General features: G+C 49.4%; 1 protein-coding gene across 1 annotated transcript in view; it reads left to right on the top strand.

Annotated features, from left to right (window-relative positions):
• Nucleotides 1-7,234, top strand: part of THBS4 (thrombospondin 4) — a 75,120-nt gene extending 67,886 nt beyond the window's left edge. Inside the window, exons 18-22 of the mRNA XM_069749783.1 lie at nucleotides 1,271-1,319; nucleotides 2,878-3,074; nucleotides 5,386-5,558; nucleotides 5,761-5,900; nucleotides 7,018-7,234. Coding sequence (XP_069605884.1) covers nucleotides 1,271-1,319; nucleotides 2,878-3,074; nucleotides 5,386-5,558; nucleotides 5,761-5,900; nucleotides 7,018-7,070 — 612 coding nt within the window. The 3' untranslated portion in view covers nucleotides 7,071-7,234. The remainder of the gene's footprint in view (nucleotides 1-1,270; nucleotides 1,320-2,877; nucleotides 3,075-5,385; nucleotides 5,559-5,760; nucleotides 5,901-7,017) is intronic.
• The last annotated feature ends 11,628 nt before the right edge of the window (nucleotides 7,235-18,862 follow it).

The raw sequence follows: 18,862 nt of genomic DNA, 5'->3' as shown, positions 1-18,862 counted from the left end.
ATTATTATCTGTATTCTTATTTCTGAGGATATTGTCCCAGTCTACCAGATTAAGAGCATCTCTAAGCTGATCAAACTTTGCCTTCCTAAAGTTCAGTGTTTTTGTGACTCCCTGACAAGTCCCCCTAGTGAAAGACAGGTGAAACTGTACAATATTGTGGTCGCTATTTCCTAGATGCCCGACCACCTGCAGATTTGTTATTCTGTCAGGTCTATTAGATAGTATTAGGTCTAAAAGTGCTGCTCCTCTGGTTGGATTCTGCACCAATTGTGAAAGATAATTTTTCTTGGTTATTAGCAGAAACCTGTTGCCTTTATGGGTTTCACAGGTTTCTGTTTCCCAGTTAATATCCGGGTAGTTAAAGTCCCCCATAACCAGGACCTCATTATGGGTTGCAGCTTCATCTATCTTCTTTAGAAGTAGACTTTCCATGGTTTCTGTTATATTTGGGGGTTTGTAACAGACCCCAATGAGAATTTTGTTACCATTTTTCCCTCCATGAATTTCGACCCATATGGACTCGACATCCTCATTCCCTTCGCTAATATCCTCCCTTAAAGTGGACTTTAGACAAGACTTTACATAGAGACAAACCCCTCCTCCTCTCCGATTTTTACGATCCTTTCTAAACAGACTGTAACCCTGTAAGTTAACTGCCCAGTCATAGCTTTCATGTAACCATGTCTCGGTTATTCCCACTATGTCAAAGTTACCTGTAGATATTTCTGCTTCTAGTTCTTCCATCTTGTTTGTCAGGCTTCTGGCGTTTGCGAGCATGCAGTTTAGAGGATTTTGTTTTGTTCCAATCTCCTCGCTGTAGATTGTTTTAGAAATGTTCTTACCTCCCTTCTGAGTATGTTTTCCTGGGTCTTCTTTGTTCGAGTTTAATGTTTTTCTTCCCGTCCCCTCTTCTTCTAGTTTAACGCCCTCCTACTTTTTCAGACAAGGTAAGATTGTGAGGACAGAGTACTTCAGCAGGTCCCCAACTGCCTTGGAAATCCAATGGCTCCCCACAATTGCGTTGTGTGGGGAGTGATGGACGCCAGAACAAAGCCCTTATTGGAATCATGTAAATGCCACTGTCAGTTCTTGACTGTGCCAGAAGCACTCACTAATTGTCCAGCCCCGTTCTTCTCTGTGACGTCTCCGCTCTGTAGACTGGCTAGCTCATGTTGGACTCTGCTTCGTACTGGTACATAATGGTGATGAATGTGTTTAATATCACTTTTGCATTAACAATTATTATTTTTCCTTTTTTTTCTATTTACAGGGAATGGAGATCGTGCAAACAATGAACAGTGACCCAGGACTTGCTGTAGGTGCGTCATCCCTAGTGCTGTCTTGCATTTGTCATTACTAGGAACTATACACTAAAATGACATATCAGATCTAAGAACAGCACTGTACACCGGGCACATGGAGTTCAGTAGGTATACAAAGTAAGAAGCTGTTCAGGGCTTCATGTGCCAATGTAACAAGGTGGCACAGGGTGGTAGTCATGGCGAGTCCAATAGGTCACAGTCAGTGAGCACCCCGTCCCTTTGCACATGCAAAGACAGTTCAAGTCCCAGCCCTATGGCACAGTTGGTTACCTCTGACACACGGTTGCTCTCCATAGGAACGGTGTCCTCTGGATGCACCACACATCACACTTCGGTTCCAACAGTGGCAAACTTGTTTAATAACGGTGAAGTAAAGAAGATAACAATTCCTGAGCTGTCCCTATTCAAAGATGCTGTTCCATTGGCAGCAGCAGCAGAAGCATCAGCTTCTAATTGGTTCCTGGGTGCAAACAGTCTCTTGGAGGGCACCTCCTCAGTCCTAGTGCCCGTTCCTCTTGTCCGGCAGTCCAGTGGCAGTCATTTCTCCCCTCCAGGGTGTATTTTGCCCAGCAGAGGAGCACATCCTGCCACAGGCAAACCTGCCCAGGATCTGCTGCAGAAGCAGGAAATTGCAGCCTCTTCAGCCAGTTGGCCCAACCCCCTTTTTACTTAACCCTTTCTTAACTTGGTACAATGGTCATAGCATAGAATAAACAATGACATGGAATATATAAAACATTACATATTAGACATGACACATTAACATACTTAAACATACAGGAACCATTGGGCGGAGTGCATAGGAGAGAGGAGGCAAATGAGGGTCCCCGCCATCTTCTTACACCACTATGCAGTATTCATACTGTGTGCATGAGACTTAAAGGGAGAGCCTTGCATGTTCACGCTAACGCAGTGTAACAGTGTCTGAATGACTCCGCCGGGCAGGACTAAAATACGGTACAGTAGACGAGGAGGCAGAAACAAAACACTGGCTTTATTGAAAGACAGAGGGTTATATACCATAAAATAAGACTAATAGTTACTGTAATGATAACATCAATAATAGATAGTTGGAGTGTTTCACACAAGCTGCACTTGGTCCTGATGTAGTGGAGTCGAGTTTGTTGTGTCAAGCCGTTCCTTCAGGTTAACGGATCTGTCTTCTTCCAGGTCTGGGCACGTCTCATTCCCACATTCAATGTTGACGTATTACTGGTACCATGGCTTTATTTTCTCTCTCAGGTTACAGGTGCTTGGGAAAAACTATCTTTGCTATGTAATGTGACTCTTTCCTTCTGACATGGTCCTGGTGATCGATCCTGCAATAACTGGGCATTATCTTCTCCCTTGAAGCCAATAGTTCATTTTCTGGTCTATCAGTGTTTGGACACACTTATTGTCTTGTCTTTCTCTCACGGGCACTTGTCTCTACCTTTTCTTCCTGAACAAAAACTTCCTGCTTCTTGCAACGTATCTGATAAAAATACTCCTCTGATTGAACCATCAGGTCAGTGGAGTATGGGATTCATTGATGTCTTCTTTTTGTTTTCCTCAGGCTATACAGCTTTTAATGGTGTTGACTTTGAAGGCACATTCCATGTGAACACAGTCACAGATGATGACTACGCCGGTTTCATATTTGGCTACCAGGACAGTTCTAGTTTCTATGTGGTTATGTGGAAGCAAACAGAGCAGACATATTGGCAAGCCACTCCTTTCCGAGCTGTTGCCGAACCTGGAATTCAACTCAAGGTAATCTTACTAACTATGGACATACCTACAGTATATTTCTACCTTTATATTGATACTTTTATATTACATACAGTATTCAGCACAAATATCCAGTATATATGTAATCTAAAATAAAACAAAATCAGGTTTTCTATGATCTTCCCAATGGCTAGTTTCCATAAGAGTTCAGCACAGACATCTTTTACCATTAGACTGCTGGAATATTTTAGGCTCCCGCCTGGTAAATATTCCTGTTGCAGTGGGAAGTATGAGGTCAGCTCTTTGTAAGCTTCCATATAACGTGATCAGCGGATGGAAGGTGTGTACAGTACTCATTCCAGAGCCATGACTCTTATATGGCAACTTTCCCTGCGAAACACAGCAATGAAGTCATACTGAAGTCAGTCTTCTAGCACATAGCTCATGAGAGCAAGATGGGATTTTCCCCCGCTCTTCTAGGGCATCTTAAACATGAGGTACAGATAATATGCAGCACACACTAAAATGAACAAAAACCTTATTATTCACCTGTGTAGTATACAGATGCATTACACTATATTCTATCCTGTTCACCTCTAAGCAGAAACTACATAACCACGTCACTTTTTTAACTCTACAATGGATCTAAGCTTTATATAATTTCAGGAAAAATTAGGAGATTAAGACTTTTTTCAGGGCAGATCCTGGAAGAAGAACATCATCATCCGTCCTCAGTATTTGTAAGCTAAAACTTGGAGTAAAACAAACAGAGGAAAAGTAAATTAGAAACACATCACACATCACCACTTCTGTATTTTTCTCCCACTCGTGGTTTTGGCTTATAAATACTGAGTTAAAATACTGTCCAAATACTGCCTCCTCCTGCAGCGCCTCACTCTTCTCTATTATACAGCCTCATACTGCAGCAGCACCTCACTTCTCGCATTTCCCCCCTGACAACTCTATTCATGAGGCTCCTCACTTTCCCTTGACATTGTACCTCACAGAAGCAACTCCACTCTAGACACGACAGAGCTAGATGTGGCTTGTGCCTGCTACGTGGAGTAGACGTGGTTCAATACACACACATACACTCAACTTTATATACATAGATATATATTTATTTAAATAAATATATAATGTGCATAATCAACCTTGCGGCAAGATTTTGAATCCAGCACATCGTACATGACACTGCTTTCATACGGCTACATCAATTGAAAAACAAAAAAAAATTATATTCATAAGGTACAAAAGAGAAGCGGTATTAAGGGGCTGATATATATCTCACACTGGAAGTCCCTTTAAGGCTACTTTCACACTAGCGTTGTTTGGCGTACGTCGCAATGCGTCGTTTTGGAGAAAAAACACATCCTGCAAATGTGCCCGCAGGATGCGTTTTTCTCCATAGACTTGTATTAGCTACGCATTAGCAACGGATGCGTCATGTTTTGGCGGACCCTCGGCACAAAAAAAGTTACATGTAACTTTTTTTGTGCGTTGAGTCCGCCATTTTCGACCTCGCATGCGTGGCCGAAACTCCGCCCCTCCTCCCCGGACATTAACAATGGGGTAGCGGATGCATTGAAAAACTGCATCCGCTGCCCCCGTTGTTCATTTCTTTCACAACGTGCGTCGGTACATCGGGCCGACGCATGGCGACGGCCCCGTACCGACGCCAGTGTGAAAGTACCCTAAGGGCTTGTTCACACGACCGTACTTTCTGTCCAAGTGCTGCACAGTGCTCGGTTCAATGTTATTCAGTGGCACAGGGCAAATGAGCGATTGTTTCCCTGACCGAATCTGCGTGTGCTAAAAATCTCGCATGCTCTAATTTCTTCTGTAAATAGGATGAGACTCGCCCATTCAAGTCTATGGGTGTGAGATAAAAAATGGATGTCATATGGAACCAGTATAGAACAGTATAGAATCTGATTTTTACAGATACATTGCAGTTCTGCCACATAGGAAACTGTAAGTGGTCCTGTAATAGATTAATAGCTGCTGAAAAAAAATGAACAGCCCATGGATGACAAGTGAGAAAAAAAATGGTCCCACTTTTCTGGATGAAACTGAACATTATTTTTTAATACACTATTGTGAACGTATCCTAACAGACAATCCATCCTTGTTAGCTATGGCAGCCGCTCAGCTTTCTCTTCCGGGAAAATGAAACTGTACATTGATGCAAATAATAAGCAAATCAGGCTAGAGAAAACTTTTCACAAACCTCCTGTTTATTTCTACACATAAATTAAAGATTGAGAATGATTTAACTATCTTGTGTTAGAGCTTAGATTGTGCTAGGATGACAAACTCTCGCTGACTAGTTCTGCAATCTTTCCCCGGTTAGGCAGTCAAATCAAAGACCGGGCCTGGAGAACATCTTCGAAACTCACTGTGGCACACTGGCGACACCAATGACCAAGTGAGGCTGCTGTGGAAAGACCCCAGGAATGTCGGCTGGAAAGACAAGGTGTCTTATCGCTGGTTCCTACAGCACAGACCTCAAGTCGGATATATTAGGTCAGTATATCATAGAATGTTAGAATTGGAAGGGACTTCAAGGGTCACCATATCCAACCTCTTGCTCTATCCAGCAGGATGAACTGTATTTTTGGTCCGAGAGCTGTCCGTACTACAAAAACCATATATGATGGATTTACTGCCTGTCTGTACACATCAATTTATATATATATAATGAAGTGAAATTATGATACAATTTCAGGGCAAGGTTTTATGAAGGCACGGAGCTGGTAGCAGATTCGGGAGTCACTGTGGACACCACGATGCGTGGAGGAAGACTTGGAGTATTCTGCTTCTCACAGGAAAATATCATCTGGTCTAATCTGAAATATCGTTGTAATGGTAAATTTTGTCATGTATTTCAAGAATTTAATAGTATGGTAAAGTTCATACATGTCTACTCTTCCCAAAACATCTGAAAAATAATTCATGTTATGGACTCCCTCAACTAATTGGCAAATTTCTTGGGCGCCACTGAAGACACCTATATCTTCCCGTAAAGCAGCGCTTCTGAAAGGTTCATTGTGCTTGATGTCAAGATGTGGAGAATGGTGGCATGATGTGAAATAGGGACTATGGCTGGGGGAAAGTGTGCACACAGGAGGACAACGGGAGTTGGGGGGGCTGGGGGAAAGTGTGCACACAGGAGGACAACGGGAGTTGGGGGGGCTGGGGGAAAGTGTGCACACAGGAGGACAACGGGAGTTGGGGGGGCTGGGGGAAAGTGTAGTTATATGGGATTCTGCAAAAGGAGCAAACTACTACAAGAGTAGGAGCTCTACTATAAATGTACTTACCTAAATAATAGGAGTCATAGCTGGGCCATGTATGATGTTAGTTATAGGTGGATGCCTGGGGAATCATTGAATTTTAGCTAATAAAAAAACAATTCTCAGTCTTTAATATTTTCTGTACAACTAATTTGACGTTGTGTCTGAATTGTTGATGCTGTTATAAGTGGTAGAAACTGCGTTTGAGATGCACATAATGCATAAAATAGGTATACGGATGGCAGGTGGGTGAAAAATGGTCTGTTTTCTGCATGAAAAATAGACAATTTTGTATATGCTTGAGAGAACCTAACACAAAACCCCCCACTAAGATCATCTTGTTGAAAAGGAAAGATGGTGCCGATATTAACCAAATCTATGATCTCACTAACGGTAAACGATGGCCTACATTAGATGCACTATAGGTTGGCCACAAGATAGCACAGGTACTGTATAAATCTTCCTGTCTAACACCATAGACCGATTACATTAATTAATGAGTTTGTATGTGGATTTGGCTCATTATTTGGCAAATTTGCACAAACCACAAAAAGCATGTCATTTCAGATGCATATCTAATGATACTAAATATTTAACTTTTCAGAAATATAATTGCTATTGTTTCTTCCTGCCAGAAGAGGAACAACACGCAGGCTCTGAGATAATGTGTTTTTCCTCTTTATTTCCAGACACAATCCCCGAGGACTTTCAAGCTTTTCAAGCTCAGCAGTTTGCAAGTTAAAGGAGCGTAGAGCCACGGAAGACGTGTATTTCTTGTTTTGCTGTAATCTCATTTCTATTTGTTAATAAGGAAGAAATCTCTGATGTAACAAAGTTCTTTTTATACTTACTGTACATGAATGTATGTGAAAGAAAACAGATACAATAAAGAGAGGGTAGAGGGTACACTTAGATGTCACCTAGGTGGTCTCAGAAGCATAGGTTACGATGAGTTTTACCACTAGATATTGGTTATTCTAGATGCACATTACTATTGTGTCCAAAGTTGGGCTCAGACACTCAGGAGACACGTGCCCGAAAGTGACCACAGTCAGGATGGATATCATGGCATCTGTCCACCATAGAGACCCATTGTAAAGAAATGTAAGCCACAATGGTCCTCTGAATATGAAAGCGCCATCTGTTGTATTTTTAGAGTGATCGTACATATTCTATTACACAGGGCAAGTAAAATCCAATGAATTACTAAAAGTAATGTTCATTAAAGAGTAACTAAAGGCTTTTTATACAATCATTGATCATTATTTGCAAATGTATGTATATAACATTTGTAATATACTTAATTCCCTTATTTTGCATTCTCCTCTCCCAAAAACTGTGCTGCTTCAATCTCAGTTCAAGATACTTTAGAAGCTGCTTTCATCTGCTGCTGATCCCTACATTATATTCAAGCAGTCAGAGTATGGGACTTTTCTTCTCTGGTCAACTCTGCACACAAGACAGTACACTACCAGAAATGAAGATGGTAAAGTAAGCTTAAAAATAATTTCACCAGAGAATTGAGTGTTTGCTCATTTGTCAGGTGATCGTCAGCCTGGTTATACTGCCCAATTATTGGGAAACAAGCGTTTTTATGAACAATTCTAATAATCGTGTAGTCTTAATTTTCTCATTCTGCGGATGGACCATTGTGCTTCCGGCAGCCTGGAATCGAAATTAGTATCTAGTATCAAGAGCAAATTTTAGATGAACTGTAAGGGCATGTTCACACATTTAGTATATGGTCAGTATTTTACATCAGTATTTGTAAGCTAAAACCAGGAGAGGAACAATCAGAGGAAAAGTATAAGGCCATGTTCACACGATCCTTTTTTTCATGCGGAATTGCCGTGATTTTCCCGCTGCGGGTCCGCAGCTGTTTTCCATGCAGGGTACATTACATTGTACCCTATGGAAAACAGGAACTGCTGTGCCCACAATGCGGAAAATAAAAAAAAAAGCCGCGCTGAATAGCTGCGGGAAAAAAGAAGTACCATGTCACTTCTTTTTTCGGAGCCGCAGCGGTTCTGCACCCATTGACCTCCATTGTGAGGTCAAACCCGCAGTAAAACCCGCAGATGAAAAAAATATCTGCGGGTTTTACTGCGGTTTGTGGTGCAGAACCGCTGCAGCAGGGAGTGCGGGGAAGCGGGCGGAAGTGCGTGGGCGGAGTGTGGCTGCCCCCCCGTGCTCCGATCCCGCCCCCCCGTGCTCCAATCCCACCGCCCCTTGCTCCGATGCCCCCCCCCCAGTGCTCCGATGCCCCCCCCGTGCCCTAATCTCCCCCCTTATACTTACCCGGCGTCCCGGTGTCCGTCCGGCCGTCTTCTCCCTGGGCGCCGCCATCTTGCAAAATGGCGGGCGCATGCGCGGTGCGCCCGCCGAATCTGCCGGCCGGCAGATTCGTTCCAAAGTGCATTTTGATCACTGAGATATAATCTATCTCAGTGATCAAAATAAAAAAAAATAGTAAATGACACCCCCCCCCTTTGTCACCCCCATAGGTAGGGACAATAAAAAAAAAATTAAGAATTTTTTTTTTTCCACTAAGGTTAGAATAGGGTTAGGGGTAGGGTTAGGGGTAGGGTTAGGGGTAGGGGTAGGGGTAGGGGTAGGGTTAGGGTATTTTCAGCCATTTTAACCCTAAAAAACTTCCTAGAAAACACACAGACTCTGCATAGAAAACTGCATAAAAAAAAGGATCAAAAAACGCATCAAAAAAGGACAAAAAAAGGACCAAAAAAAGGACCTGCGTTTTCTGCCAAGAGCTGCAGTTTTTTAAAAAACAGTCCTGAAAAAAAAAGGATGGAAATCAGGAACGTGTGAACATACCCTAATAGAAACACGTCACCATTTCTGTCTTTTTCACTTAATCCTGGATTTCACTTCCAAATACTGGTGTAAAATACTGACCAAATACTGAAGGTGTGAACATGGCCTTAATCCGATTGGACCTATACACTTATAAAGCATTACTCCAAACCTAGTTATCAACATTACTGTAAATCCAAATCCTATATATGCATTTTTTGTTTATTAGCAACATATTCAGTCTTAGTGAGGCTGGCAGTGACTTACTTCTTAGCATTATTGCCTTGTGACTAGTGTTGAGCGATACCTTCCGATATCGGAAAGTATCGGTATCGGATAGGATCGGCCGATATTTAAAAAATATCGGATATCGCCGATACCGATACCCGATCCCAATGCAAGTCAATGGGACCAAAATATCGGAATTAAAATAAACCCTTTCTTGCCTTGTAGGTTCATTCTACATGAAGGAAAACAACTAAGAATAATGCCGGATGTATTTGGGGAGGTGGCGGAGACATTAAAGTCATAGAGGTTTATCCCAATCAAATAGAATAGCATGTTTTTTGTATTTTTTTAAGACGTTCGGAGTGACAAAGATATTGACTATGTAAATTGTTTTTTTATTTTGTCAGATATTGATGTTTCACTATTCCACGCCCTTCCCCTTCTTTTTTTTCTTTTTTTTTTTCTTTTCCCACACTTTCATCTTCATCATCATCAGCATCTTTGACATCAACTTCTTCTTCACCTTATTCATCTTCTTCTTCATCCTTTACTTTTTTTTTTTTTTTTATTACATTCTTCATATTCATTTTATTCAACTATTATTATTCTTCCTATTCTACATATTCTTTTTATTCCACTGTTATTATTTTTCCTATTCTACTTCTTCATCATATTCTCATTTGTGACAGGCATTCCCGTAGTTGTTATCTATAAAAGTTGGAAGATTACACCTTCCGTTCTGCCAGTCACAAAAGTTACATTTGTCCGCGTTCAGTTTGGCCTGCAGCATCAGGCTTTATCCAGGGGCACCACGAGGAGGAACGGACTCACCCCCATACACTGCTTAGTCTTCTTCTGCATATAATTTAGATAATATCTTTTGCTCTGATATTAAGTCTTATGCTTAATGTTCTTCTGCTCTTTGTTCTGCAGCCTCTTGTTCTTCTGCTTCTCGGTCTTCCATGTCGTCGTCTCCAGGGTCGTCGTCTCCAGTGTCGTCATCTCCGCCGTCGTCGTCTCAGCCGTCGTCGTCTCCGCCGTCGTCGTCTCCGCCGTCGTCGTCTCCGCCATCGTCGTCTCCGCCATCGTCGTCGTCGTCATCGGGGTGGTCTTCTGGGTCGTCGTCGTCGTCATCGGGGTGGTCTTCCGGGTCGTCGACTTTAGGGTCTTCAACTTGGAAATGTAGCAGAAGGTACAAGAAGGCTGAGAAAATGCCAAGAACCAGCTGATGGAACTGGAACCTGGATGGGTAGCCGAAGGTCCAAGAGCCAATGGAACTACCGAGGACCAGCTGACGTTACTGGAACCCGGTTACTAAGCAGGAGGTACCCGTGCCTGAAAGCACTACCAAGGACCACCTGACGTTGGTGGAACTTGGATACCCAGAAGGAGGCACCTAAGCCAAAGGCTCTGCCCGGAACCAGCTGACGGTACTGGAACCAGGATGGGGAGCAGAAGGTACAAGAGCAAAAGACACTGCCGAGAACCAGCTGACGGTACTGGAACCTGGATGGGTAGCCGAAGGTCCAAGAGCCAATGGAACTACCGAGGACCAGCTGACGTTACTGGAACCCGGTTACTAAGCAGGAGGTACCCGTGCCTGAAAGCACTACCAAGGACCACCTGACGTTGGTGGAACTTGGATACCCAGAAGGAGGCACCTAAGCCAAAGGCTCTGCCCGGAACCAGCTGACGGTACTGGAACCAGGATGGGGAGCAGAAGGTACAAGAGCCAAAGACACTGCCAAGAACCAGCTGACGGTGCTGGAACCAGGTGGTGGACCTGAAGGCCCACAGGAGAGGAGAGAACAGCTAGGCCGCGAGGCAGCCGCAGTTACCGAACCCCAACAGTCCTACAGGGGGAGCTGGGCCTACTGGCACTACAGAACCAGCCTTGACTACCAGTTCACGCAGCCCACATAGGAAGCTCCTAAACTGGAGGCACCCTGGAGTTGGCTAACCCGACAGCACCACGACGGGGCAAGCATAGGCGTCTCAGTGAGCTTGACACAACCCGGAAACAGCTGACGGTGCTGAAACCAGGCTTGGCACGAGGGAGTACCTGTGTCAAAAACACTGCCGAGAACCAGCTGGCGTTGCTGGAACCCAGATGCGTTGCCCCAGTGTGCAAGAGCCAATGGCACGACCGAGGACCAGCTAACGGTGCTGGAACACGGTTACTAAGCTGTAGGTGCCCACGCTTAAAAGCACTACCAAGGACCGCCTGACGTTGGCGGAACTCGGATACCCAGGAGGAGGCACCTAAGCCAAAGGCTCGGCCCGGGGCCAGCTGACGGTGCTGGAACCAGGTGGTGGACCCGAAGGCCCACAGGAGAGGAGAGAACAGCTAGGCCGCGAGGCAGCCGCAGTTACCGAACCCCAACAGTCCTACAGGGGGAGCTGGGCCTACTGGCACTACAGAACCAGCCTTGACTACCAGTTCACGCAGCCCACATAGGAAGCTCCTAAACTGGAGGCACCCTGGAGTTGGCTAACCCGACCGCACCACGACGGGGCAAGCATAGGCGTCTCAGTGAACTTGACACAACCCGGAAACAGCTGACGGTGCTGAAACCAGGCTTGGCACGAGGGAGTACCTGTGACAAGAACACTGCCGAGAACCAGCTGGCGGTGCTGGAACCCGGATGCGTTGCCCCAGTGTGCAAAAGCCAATGGCACCGAGGACCAGCTGACGGTGCTGGAACCCGGTTACTAAGCTGTAGGTGCCCGCGCTTAAAAGCACTACCAAGGACCGCCTGACGTTGGCGGAACTCGGATACCCAGGAGGAGGCACCTAAGCCAAAGGCTCGGCCCGGAACCAGCTGACGGTGCTGGAACCAGGAGGTGGACCCGAAGGCCCACAGGAGAGGAGAGAACAGCTAGGCCGCGAGGCAGCCGCAGTTACCGAACCCCAACAGTCCTACAGGGGGAGCTGGGCCTACTGGCACTACAGAACCAGCCTTGACTACCAGTTCACGCAGCCCACATAGGAAGCTCCTAAACTGGAGGCACCCTGGAGTTGGCTAACCCGACCGCACCACGACGGGGCAAGCATAGGCGTCTCAGTGAACTTGACACAACCCGGAAACAGCTGACGGTGCTGAAACCAGGCTTGGCACGAGGGAGTACCTGTGACAAGAACACTGCCGAGAACCAGCTGGCGGTGCTGGAACCCGGATGCGTTGCCCCAGTGTGCAAGAGCCAATGGCACCGAGAACCAGCTGACGGTACTGGAACCCGGTTACTAAGCTGTAGGTGCCCGCGCTTAAAAGCACTACCAAGGACAGCCTGGCGTTGGCGGAACTCGGATACCCAGGAGGAGGCACCTAAGCCAAAGGCTCGGCCCGGAACCAGCTGACGGTGCTGGAACCAGGTGGTGGACCCGAAGGCCCACAGGAGAGGAGAGAACAGCTAGGCCGCAAGGCAGCCGCAGTTACCGAACCCCAACAGTCCTACAGGGGGAGCTGGGCCTACTGGCACTACAGAACCAGCCTTGACTACCAGTTCACGCAGCCCACATAGGAAGCTCCTAAACTGGAGGCACCCTGGAGTTGGCTAACCCGACCGCACCACGACAGGGCAAGCATAGGCGTCTCAGTGAACTTGACACAACCCGGAAACAGCTGACGGTGCTGAAACCAGGCTTGGCACGAGGGAGTACCTGTGACAAGAACACTGCCGAGAACCAGCTGGCGGTGCTGGAACCCAGATGCGTTGCCCCAGTGTGCAAGAGCCAATGGCACCGAGGACCAGCTGGCGGTGCTGGAACACGGTTACTAAGCTGTAGGTGCCCGCGCTTAAAAGCACTACCAAGGACCGCTTGGCGTTGGCGGAACTCGGATACCCAGGAGGAGGCACCTAAGCCAAAGGCTCGGCCCGGAACCAGCTAACGGTGCTGGAACCAGGTGGTGGACCCGAAGGCCCACAGGAGAGGAGAGAACAGCTAGGCCGCGAGGCAGCCGCAGTTACCGAACCCCAACAGTCCTACAGGGGGAGCTGGGCCTACTGGCACTACAGAACCAGCCTTGACTACCAGTTCACGCAGCCCACATAGGAAGCTCCTAAACTGGAGGCACCCTGGAGTTGGCTAACCCGACCGCACCACGACGGGGCAAGCATAGGCGTCTCAGTGAACTTGACACAACCCGGAAACAGCTGACGGTGCTGAAACCAGGCTTGGCACGAGGGAGTACCTGTGACAAGAACACTGCCGAGAACCAGCTGGCGGTGCTGGAACCCAGATGCGTTGCCCCAGTGTGCAAGAGCCAATGGCACCGAGGACCAGCTGGCGGTGCTGGAACACGGTTACTAAGCTGTAGGTGCCCGCGCTTAAAAGCACTACCAAGGACCGCCTGGCGTTGGCGGAACTCGGATACCCAGGAGGAGGCACCTAAGCCAAAGGCTCGGCCCGGAACCAGCTAACGGTGCTGGAACCAGGTGGTGGACCCGAAGGCCCACAGGAGAGGAGAGAACAGCTAGGCCGCGAGGCAGCCGCAGTTACCGAACCCCAACAGTCCTACAGGGGGAGCTGGGCCTACTGGCACTACAGAACCAGCCTTGACTACCAGTTCACGCAGCCCACATAGGAAGCTCCTAAACTGGAGGCACCCTGGAGTTGGCTAACCCGACCGCACCACGACGGGGCAAGCATAGGCGTCTCAGTGAACTTGACACAACCCGGAAACAGCTGACGGTGCTGAAACCAGGCTTGGCACGAGGGAGTACCTGTGACAAGAACACTGCCGAGAACCAGCTGGCGGTGCTGGACCCCAGATGCGTTGCCCCAGTGTGGAAGAGCCAATGGCACCGAGGACCAGCTGGCGGTGCTGGAACACGGTTACTAAGCTGTAGGTGCCCGCGCTTAAAAGCACTACCAAGGACCGCCTGGCGTTGGCGGAACTCGCATACCCAGGAGGAGGCACCTAAGCCAAAGGCTCGGCCCGGAACCAGCTAACGGTGCTGGAACCAGGTGGTGGACCCGAAGGCCCACAGGAGAGGAGAGAACAGCTAGGCCGCGAGGCAGCCGCAGTTACCGAACCCCAACAGTCCTACAGGGGGAGCTGGGCCTACTGGCACTACAGAACCAGCCTTGACTACCAGTTCACGCAGCCCACATAGGAAGCTCCTAAACTGGAGGCACCCTGGAGTTGGCTAACCCGACCGCACCACGACGGGGCAAGCATAGGCGTCTCAGTGAACTTGACACAACCCGGAAACAGCTGACGGTGCTGAAACCAGGCTTGGCACGAGGGAGTACCTGTGACAAGAACACTGCCGAGAACCAGCTGGTGGTGCTGGAACCCAGATGCGTTGCCCCAGTGTGCAAGAGCCAATGGCACCGAGGACCAGCTGGCGGTGCTGGAACATGGTTACTAAGCTGTAGGTGCCCGCGCTTAAAAGCACTACCAAGGACCGCCTGACGTTGGCGGAACTCGGATACCCAGGAGGAGGCACCTAAGCCAAAGGCTCGGCCCGGAACCAGCTAACGGTGCTGGAACCAGGTGGTGGACCCGAAGGCCCACAGGAGAGGAGAGAACAGCTAGGCCGCGAGGCAGCCGCAGTTACCGAACCCCAACAGTCCTACAGGGGGAGCTGGGCCTACTGGCACTACAGAACCAGCCTTGACTACCAGTTCACGCAGCCCACATAGGAAGCTCCTAAACTGGAGGCACCCTGGAGTTGGCTAACCCGACCGCACCACGACGGGGCAAGCATAGGCGTCTCAGTGAACTTGACACAACCCGGAAACAGCTGACGGTGCTGAAACCAGGCTTGGCACGAGGGAGTACCTGTGACAAGAACACTGCCGAGAACCAGCTGGCGGTGCTGGAACCCGGATGCGTTGCCCCAGTGTGCAAGAGCCAATGGCACCGAGAACCAGCTGACGGTGCTGGAACCCGGTTACTAAGCTGTAGGTGCCCGCGCTTAAAAGCACTACCAAGGACCGCCTGGCGTTGGCTGAACTCGGATACCCAGGAGGAGGCACCTAAGCCAAAGGCTCGGCCCGGAACCAGCTGACGGTGCTGGAACCAGGTGGTGGTCCCGAAGGCCCACAGGAGAGGAGAGAACAGCTAGGCCGCGAGGCAGCCGCAGTTACCGAACCCCAACAGTCCTACAGGGGGAGCTGGGCCTACTGGCACTACAGAACCAGCCTTGACTACCAGTTCACGCAGCCCACATAGGAAGCTCCTAAACTGGAGGCACCCTGGAGTTGGCTAACCCGACCGCACCACGACAGGGCAAGCATAGGCGTCTCAGTGAACTTGACACAACCCGGAAACAGCTGACGGTGCTGAAACCAGGCTTGGCACGAGGGAGTACCTGTGACAAGAACACTGCCGAGAACCAGCTGGCGGTGCTGGAACCCAGATGCGTTGCCCCAGTGTGCAAGAGCCAATGGCACCGAGGACCAGCTGGCGGTGCTGGAACACGGTTACTAAGCTGTAGGTGCCCGCGCTTAAAAGCACTACCAAGGACCGCTTGGCGTTGGCGGAACTCGGATACCCAGGAGGAGGCACCTAAGCCAAAGGCTCGGCCCGGAACCAGCTAACGGTGCTGGAACCAGGTGGTGGACCCGAAGGCCCACAGGAGAGGAGAGAACAGCTAGGCCGCGAGGCAGCCGCAGTTACCGAACCCCAACAGTCCTACAGGGGGAGCTGGGCCTACTGGCACTACAGAACCAGCCTTGACTACCAGTTCACGCAGCCCACATAGGAAGCTCCTAAACTGGAGGCACCCTGGAGTTGGCTAACCCGACCGCACCACGACGGGGCAAGCATAGGCGTCTCAGTGAACTTGACACAACCCGGAAACAGCTGACGGTGCTGAAACCAGGCTTGGCACGAGGGAGTACCTGTGACAAGAACACTGCCGAGAACCAGCTGGCGGTGCTGGAACCCAGATGCGTTGCCCCAGTGTGCAAGAGCCAATGGCACCGAGGACCAGCTGGCGGTGCTGGAACACGGTTACTAAGCTGTAGGTGCCCGCGCTTAAAAGCACTACCAAGGACCGCCTGGCGTTGGCGGAACTCGGATACCCAGGAGGAGGCACCTAAGCCAAAGGCTCGGCCCGGAACCAGCTAACGGTGCTGGAACCAGGTGGTGGACCCGAAGGCCCACAGGAGAGGAGAGAACAGCTAGGCCGCGAGGCAGCCGCAGTTACCGAACCCCAACAGTCCTACAGGGGGAGCTGGGCCTACTGGCACTACAGAACCAGCCTTGACTACCAGTTCACGCAGCCCACATAGGAAGCTCCTAAACTGGAGGCACCCTGGAGTTGGCTAACCCGACCGCACCACGACGGGGCAAGCATAGGCGTCTCAGTGAACTTGACACAACCCGGAAACAGCTGACGGTGCTGAAACCAGGCTTGGCACGAGGGAGTACCTGTGACAAGAACACTGCCGAGAACCAGCTGGCGGTGCTGGACCCCAGATGCGTTGCCCCAGTGTGCAAGAGCCAATGGCACCGAGGACCAGCTGGCGGTGCTGGAACACGGTTACTAAGCTGTAGGTGCCCGCGCTTAAAAGCACTACCAAGGACCGCCTGGCGTTGGCGGAACTCGCATACCCAGGAGGAGGCACCTAAGCCAAAGGCTCGGCCCGGAACCAGCTAACGGTGCTGGAACCAGGTGGTGGACCCGAAGGCCCACAGGAGAGGAGAGAACAGCTAGGCCGCGAGGCAGCCGCAGTTACCGAACCCCAACAGTCCTACAGGGGGAGCTGGGCCTACTGGCACTACAGAACCAGCCTTGACTACCAGTTCACGCAGCCCACATAGGAAGCTCCTAAACTGGAGGCACCCTGGAGTTGGCTAACCCGACCGCACCACGACGGGGCAAGCATAGGCGTCTCAGTGAACTTGACACAACCCGGAAACAGCTGACGGTGCTGAAACCAGGCTTGGCACGAGGGAGTACCTGTGACAAGAACACTGCCGAGAACCAGCTGGCGGTGCTGGAACCCAGATGCGTTGCCCCAGTGTGCAAGAGCCAATGGCACCGAGGACCAGCTGGCGGTGCTGGAACATGGTTACTAAGCTGTAGGTGCCCGCGCTTAAAAGCACTACCAAGGACCGCCTGGCGTTGGCGGAACTCGGATACCCAGGAGGAGGCACCTAAGCCAAAGGCTCGGCCCGGAACCAGCTAACGGTGCTGGAACCAGGTGGTGGACCCGAAGGCCCACAGGAGAGGAGAGAACAGCTAGGCCGCGAGGCAGCCGCAGTTACCGAACCCCAACAGTCCTACAGGGGGAGCTGGGCCTACTGGCACTACAGAACCAGCCTTGACTACCAGTTCACGCAGCCCACATAGGAAGCTCCTAAACTGGAGGCACCCTGGAGTTGGCTAACCCGACCGCACCACGACGGGGCAAGCATAGGCGTCTCAGTGAACTTGACACAACCCGGAAACAGCTGACGGTGCTGAAACCAGGCTTGGCACGAGGGAGTACCTGTGACAAGAACACTGCCGAGAACCAGCTGGCGGTGCTGGAACCCAGATGCGTTGCCCCAGTGTGCAAGAGCCAATGGCACCGAGCAGGGGCGGATTATCAGAGGAGCATCATGTGCAGTCATTATACAGTATTATTGAGCATCATGTGCGGTCATTATACAGTATGGAGAATCATGTGTGGCCATTATACAGTATGGAGCATCATGTGCGGTCATTATACAGTATGGAGCATCATGTGCGGTCATTATACAGTATGAAGCATCATGTGCGGCTATTATACAGTATGGAGCATCATATGCGGTCATTATACAGTATGGAGCATCATGTGTGGCCATTATACAGTATTGAGCATCATGTGGGGTCATTATACAGTATTGAACATCATGTGTGGCCATTATACAGTATTGAGCATCATGTGGTCATGTGTGGTCATTATACAGTATGGAGCACTGTGTGGCCATTATACAGTATCGAGCACTGTGTGGCCATATTTTTTTTTTATAATTATTCTTTATGAACATGAGGTGTACGGAGCACAGCCACATGTGTATGAGGTGTACGGAGTAGTGCCGTGTGTGTACGAGATGTATGGAGAGGAGCTGTATGTGTATGAGGTGTACGCAGCGGAGCTGTGTGTGTGCAAGGTATGCGGAGCAGTGTGTGCAATGTGTATGGAGCGGAGCGGTGTGTGTATGAGGTGTACGGAGTAGTGCCGTGTGTACGAGATGTATGGAGCAGAGCCGTGTGTGTATGAGGTGTATGGAGCAGAACCGTGTATGAGGTGTATGGAGAGGAGCTGAATGTGTACGGAGCGGAGCTGTGTGTATGAGATGTATGGAGTGGAGCCGTGTGTATGGAGCGGAGCCGTGTATGCAAAGTTTACGGAGCGCAGCCGCGTGTGTAGGAGTAGCTATGTGCGGCCAATATACAGTAAGGAGCATCATGTGTGGCCATTATACAGTATGGAGCATCATGTGCGGTCATTATACAGTATGGAGAATCATGTGTGGCCATTATACAGTATTGAGCATCATGTGCGGTCAT

Source organism: Ranitomeya imitator, chromosome 1 (genome assembly GCF_032444005.1).
Source record: "Ranitomeya imitator isolate aRanImi1 chromosome 1, aRanImi1.pri, whole genome shotgun sequence".
Taxonomy (NCBI): Eukaryota; Metazoa; Chordata; class Amphibia; order Anura; family Dendrobatidae; genus Ranitomeya; species Ranitomeya imitator.
Note: the sequence above shows the minus strand (reverse complement) of the source record. Positions and strands in the feature narration are given on the sequence as shown.